Source organism: Carassius gibelio, chromosome A13 (genome assembly GCF_023724105.1).
Source record: "Carassius gibelio isolate Cgi1373 ecotype wild population from Czech Republic chromosome A13, carGib1.2-hapl.c, whole genome shotgun sequence".
In the NCBI taxonomy this organism is placed as follows: Eukaryota; Metazoa; Chordata; class Actinopteri; order Cypriniformes; family Cyprinidae; genus Carassius; species Carassius gibelio.
The window spans coordinates 20,480,767-20,486,815 of record NC_068383.1 but is presented as its reverse complement, the minus strand read 5'-3'; the positions used below and the strand labels follow the sequence as shown (position 1 = coordinate 20,486,815).

General features: G+C 34.9%; 1 protein-coding gene across 2 annotated transcripts in view; it reads right to left on the bottom strand.

The window, feature by feature from the left end:
* ttc7a (tetratricopeptide repeat domain 7A) overlaps positions 1 to 6,049 on the bottom strand; it is a 30,498-nt gene that overhangs the window by 10,381 nt on the left and 14,068 nt on the right. For both annotated transcript variants that reach the window (XM_052613627.1, XM_052613628.1), the window contains 5 exons: positions 4,974 to 5,078; positions 2,883 to 3,000; positions 2,726 to 2,783; positions 1,200 to 1,272; positions 821 to 981 (listed from right to left, as the gene is read on the bottom strand). In XM_052613627.1, coding sequence (XP_052469587.1) covers positions 821 to 981; positions 1,200 to 1,272; positions 2,726 to 2,783; positions 2,883 to 3,000; positions 4,974 to 5,078 — 515 coding nt within the window. The remainder of the gene's footprint in view (positions 1 to 820; positions 982 to 1,199; positions 1,273 to 2,725; positions 2,784 to 2,882; positions 3,001 to 4,973; positions 5,079 to 6,049) is intronic.

The following is a 6,049-nucleotide window of genomic DNA, read 5'->3' as shown; positions in this document are numbered from 1 at the left end:
GGGATAGTTCACTCAAAAATGTAAATTTCCATCATTTGCTCACCCTTAAGATGTTCCAAACCTGTACAGGTTTCTTTCTAGTGTGGAACATAAGAGAAGATATTTTGCAGAAGGTTCAAGTTTAGTAGGGATATAGTAGGAAAAAATGGAAGCCAGTAACTGTTTGGTTTCCTAACGTTCTTCAAAATATCTTCTTTTGTGTTCAACACAGGAAAGAAATTCTTGCAGGTTTGGAAGAGCTTCAGGTGGAGTAAGTGATGACAACTTTCATTCTGGGGTGAAATATCCCATTAAATATTATCATGCAGCTCACTGGAGGCTGCAGACAGATATATAACAAGGCATAACATTTAATCAAACCACTAAACAAAGATCTTATAAAATTTAAGACTGCGATATTGCAATAATACTGCAATATTACACATATTTCAAAGTTATTTGACTTGACATTCAGACAACGGGACTTCAAAGTATAGCTCACCCAAAAATGAAACTTTTCTGCTGAACATGAAAGAAGATATTTTGAGAAATGTCTCAGTATTTTTGTCCATACAATGGATGTCAATGGTAGCCAGAACTGTTTGGTTCCCAACATTCTTTAAAGTATCTTCTTTTTGTGTTCTTGCGAATGATGAATGGATACCACTTTATTCTGATAGTCCACTTCGGGCACTCTACTAACTTTAACTTTGCAACTACTTACTACCAGTCATTAGAATATTAGTAGACTGTCTGCTTAATATCTGTTAACATTTTATATTGATGGTCCCTCAACAGACATGTCAAGTTTTTTGAAGTAGAACGAACACCTAAAACATACTTAAAGTTGTCCGGGTGCTGGAGAACGGCGAGTTTAAGCGTATCAAGGGCGTGCTGGTAGTGTTTCTGGGCACTGAGCAGTAGAGTCAGCAGGTGTAGAGAGTGCAGATCATCCCCATGAATATTCAGAGCCAACTGCAACGACTCCATCGCTTCTGACACCTACCGCAAACACAAGAGGTCACACACAGTAGATGGGAATATGATGAGATAAAGAACTAATCACACAATAACATGACCTTGACCATCATACCGTACGTGTAAACAAAAGCTACAAAAATCCACAGTCGTGCAAAAATGGAAGATATGAAGAACAGACATCTGATATCCTGACCTGATTCTGCATGTAGTCAGTGAGATTGATGTGCTAACGTGCTAACCTGTCGGACCAGAGCGAGCTGCAGAGAGAGGTAGAAGGAGATCTGAGGGTCCTCAGGGTCCAGGGCATGTGCTCTGAAGTCAAACAAACAAGTCTATGTGAAGTGTGCATCACAATAGCACCAGGATGACCTCTGTCCGTCATCTCACAACAGACTCTTCACTAAGTGTGCATGCAGGAATTAACCGTGACACTGCATTTCTTCAAACAAATTCTAAAACTGCATAATAATGTGATTTACAATTCGAAGTGATTGAGAATCAGGTTTCCATAACACATGAACTATAACCCAAATATCTGTCAAATATTTGAGATATTAATATTAATAAAATATGCTTATGGTAAATATTATTTTTATCTTGAGACTCAGCAAATTTATGTATCACCAGTTTCAGACTGATCAATAATCAGGCGATAATTTGTGATTAAATCTGTTGACAGCGCTAGTTTTTGAAAGACAGTAAATAATTGCATATAGATATACTATAATACTGTGCAAAAGTTTGGGGTCATTACAATTGTTTTTTTAAGGAATTGATTTTTATTTGGAAATTACATTTTGCATTAAATTCATAAAAAGTAACAGTAATGTCTTTTACATCATTTCATATTTCTATTTCAAATAAATGCTGTTCTTTTGAACTTTCTATTAATCAAAGAATCCTGAATAAATCATGGCTTCCATATAAATATTAAGCAGCACAATTTCAGCACTGCAAATAAGAAATGTTTCTTGAGTCACAAAACAGTTATTTTAAATTGTAATAATGTTTCACAGCAATACTGTTTTACCATTTTTAATCAAATAAATGCAGCCTTGGTGAACATACGAGACTTCTTTCACAAAAATTAGACAAATCTTACAGACCCCAAACTTGGAAACTGTGGTTTTAGCAGGTAGTTTTAAAGCTGCAGTAGGTAACTTTTGTAAAAATATTTTTTTTTCATATTTGTTAAACCTGTCATTATGTCCTGACAGTAGAATATGAGACAGATAATCTGTGAAAAAATCAAGCTCCTCTGGCTCCTCCCAGTTGTCCTATTGGCATTTGCAGAAACTCCATCGCTCCCGGTAAAAAATATCCAATCAGAGCTGCAGTCCGTAACTTTGTTTGTGTTCAAAATGTAGAAAAAGGTATATAATAAGCGAGTACACCATGAATCCATTTTCCAAACTGTGTTTTTGGCTTGTCCTGAATCACTAGGGTGCACCTATAATAAGTGTTTATATTCGGACTATTTTAAATTGCTTCGGGGATACCGCGGCGGAGTAACCCAGTACCTTTGTGATTCTTCATAGACATAAACAGAGAGAAGTAGTTCCGGCTACGATGTTCTTCCGCAAGATGCAAGCAGTTCTGTTTATTAACCTAGAGCGTCAAAAGTTACTTACCGCAGCTTTAATATTAATAAAAGACATAGTATAAACTGAAACAATTCCCACACAAAGTGGGTGGCGGAAGCCTCTTTAACACAATCTGTGTAAAGTACACATGATGGAATATAAGAGGTAAACATGAAGCGTACTTCTGTAGTGACTGCAGCGCTCTTCTGTTGAACTCATCGCGATCAGCTTTCAGCGGAGCTGCAAACACAGAGTGAAAGAGTCACTGCAGACATGAGGGAGCAGAGAGCAGCTGAGGACAGGATCTTCTTTAGGTTCACGGTTAAAGGCCGGGCTTACCGTCAGAGGCCTGCAGACTACAGCACAGACCGATGGCCAGATGAGCTCGAGGAAGAGACTCCCCAGCACACTCTCCTAATGCAACCACACCTGCTGAGAGGGTCACTGCTTCCTCCAGCTGACACACACACACATTTACACATGCATTAGATGTTTGGATGATTTCTATCAGTGCTTCTCAACTCACAATCAGATAAACTAGTGGAGTAGTGTAGCGGTTAACTTCTGACCTGGAAACCCAACAAGAAACTTTCCAAAATGTATCATCGGTGACCATAAACTGTAGTTTGGAACAAGCATAAGCTAAATAAAAACTACGATTTCAAATGTAAAAATGTGCTTGGTAATAAAAACTGTTCAAAATGTTTTTGAAAGCAGTCTACCATGTTCGCAGAGGCTGCATTCATTTGATCAAAAATACAGGAAAACTCTAATATTGTGAAATATTCGTACATTTAAAAGAACGTTTTTTTATTTTGAAATATTTATTCCTGTGATGTAAAGCTATAAATCATTACGACAGTATTCAGTGTCACATGATCCTTCAGAAATCTTTTCTAAATTCATTATTTAAAAAAATGAAATTAAAAAAAATGTTTCCACAAAAAATATTAAACACCAATTAAAACCGCCTGTTTTCAACATTGATAATAATAAGAACCATTAAATCACAGCAATAAACTGCAACTTGAATACAGTCATATTCATTTTTAATAACATTTCACAATTTTAATGTTTTACTAAATTTCGGACCAAATAAACAAAGCCTGGGTACACAAAAGAAATGTTTTAAAAATATATTAAAAATCATATTTATTCCAAACTTTTTAACGGTATTGTATAAAAAAAATGGTTAAGGTCATAGAAACTGCCTAAGCATATAATGCAAAAATGTAACAACTCATTTTGACGAGTAATGTAAACATGACTACATTATATTCCTTCATTTAAATGCTCTACATGCTGACATGAATCAGCATCAAGGACAAATCCCCTACTCAGTTTTGATGCTGTGATGATAAAGGCCGGTCTGAAGTGTGACTGTGGGATGGCTTGCTGTCGGGCATTAAAGCCAGATGTTGTGCTATAAGCCTCTTATGGTGTGCTGTCTCTATTCAGAGCTACACTTCCAACAGATGTGCCATAATCTGTCAACAGTGCTGCAGGGTGAATTTGATTGATAGTGTTGTGACATTGCATTGTGTCTTATCAGTATAACTAGTACGGACATGTTACTAATGTAAAACAGAGGTCACCTGTAATCTGAATCTAGAGCTCTTCTAGAACTGAGCAATATATACTGCACATAAGAGCATTTTATATCTGAAGAAAAAAGATTTAATGTTTCTTTTACAGTTGTAATTTCATCTGGTCATTTCTAAATTAATAATACTTTGAACATGGCTAGTTTTAATATAAAAATATTAGGATTATATAGGATTTATGGGATTAGGATTTATGGATTTATGGATTTATGGAAGCCAAAGTGAATATTTCCAATGAATTTTCCTGAAATGCACAATGCTATTTTCATTCAAAATCTAAAACATATGTATTCATTGGGTCCATTTTTTAAAGAAGTCTCTTATGCTCACCGGAAATACAGTGAAAACTGCAATATTGTGAAATATTAAAGTTTTAATGAACAATGTAAAATTATTTAAAAATGTAATTTTTCCTATGATGCAAAGCTGTATTTTCAGCATCGTTCCTCCAGTCTTCAGTGTCACATGATCCTTCAGAAATCATTCTGATATGCTGATTTTATATAAAAAAAAAAATAATAATAATAATATAAAAAATATATATATATATTAGCGTTTTTGTTTAAACTAAGTATTTTGTAACTTTATAAATGTATTTAATGTCACTTTGGATCAATGTAATGTATCCTTGCTGAATAAAAGTATTAATTTATTAATATTATTATTTTAAATTTTCAGACGGGAACTCTTTAAGCTTTAATTTGAGCATTAATTGCTTTTAATTGTTCAATAAAACAACTTTTTGCACAGCACTTATTTGTTTTTGTCTTAGATTTGCTGAATGATTCTGTATATTGTGCACATGTGCTTTTTGTGTTTCTCTCACCCAGTGCAGCTGGTTGATGCACACTTTTGCTGCAAGCAGAGGTGGGATGGGGTCCTGTGGTCTCATTGTCACACACTCTTTAAACACTGACACTGCACCCTCATTCTGTAAAATAACATTAATATTACAGCTTTCCAATTCATATATATATATATATATATATATGTTGATATTGATATTATGATATGGTAATGTAAGTGTTCTGCATTCATGTAAACACCACGGAAGAGGCATGAACCTTTACTCCTGAAAATCATTAACCCAGGATAATTTTGGATTATCACTCAGTACATCCGTAAACCCTGGATGAGCATTCTCATTTGCATATTCATGAGGTTAATAACATTGCCTGGACAAGTAGATTACACACCAAAGAGCACGGCCTGTTTTAATAACTGCTTGTCTATGTATGGAGATGTCACAAATAATTGTTCAGGTTATTGTAAGACTTCTGAAACATAATACAAAAGAAAGACAAAACACTTTGGCGTTTGCTCCTGCATCTGTAAAAAGCTCATGAATATTCAATGAGACAGACAATGAGTCTGTTTATGATTGGTGGTCTGTTACTACACAACCCGCTCTAAAGCACTGCATTGTTTTACACAGTTCTAAAGGGATAGTGCACCCTTTTTTATTCAATTTTATTTATTTACCCTTATGTCCTCCCAGATGTTTATGGCTTTTTCTTTCATCTGATTAACACAACTAAAGATTTTAGAAAAATAACCCATCTCTGTAATCACAAAGTGACAAGTAAAGTAGTGTTGACACACTAAAAAGCACATACAGTCATTATGGCTGTAATTCATAGGACCCCAGCGGATGAATCGATGTCACACAATGACAGGTGCATTTAAGAAACGAATATATGCTATTTACTGTGTAGTACATACTTATTTATTTTGAACAATCAATCATTGCTTCTGGTCAAATGTTGTATTGTGTTGAGAATGCAACATTTGACATAAATGTCAGTCAGAAAGCGCGATGTTCCGTGCCGCTTCCTGCGCAAACTTCACAATACTCACATAATGCTTCAAAACGTGCACCTTTATTTTAGTTTTACAGCTAAT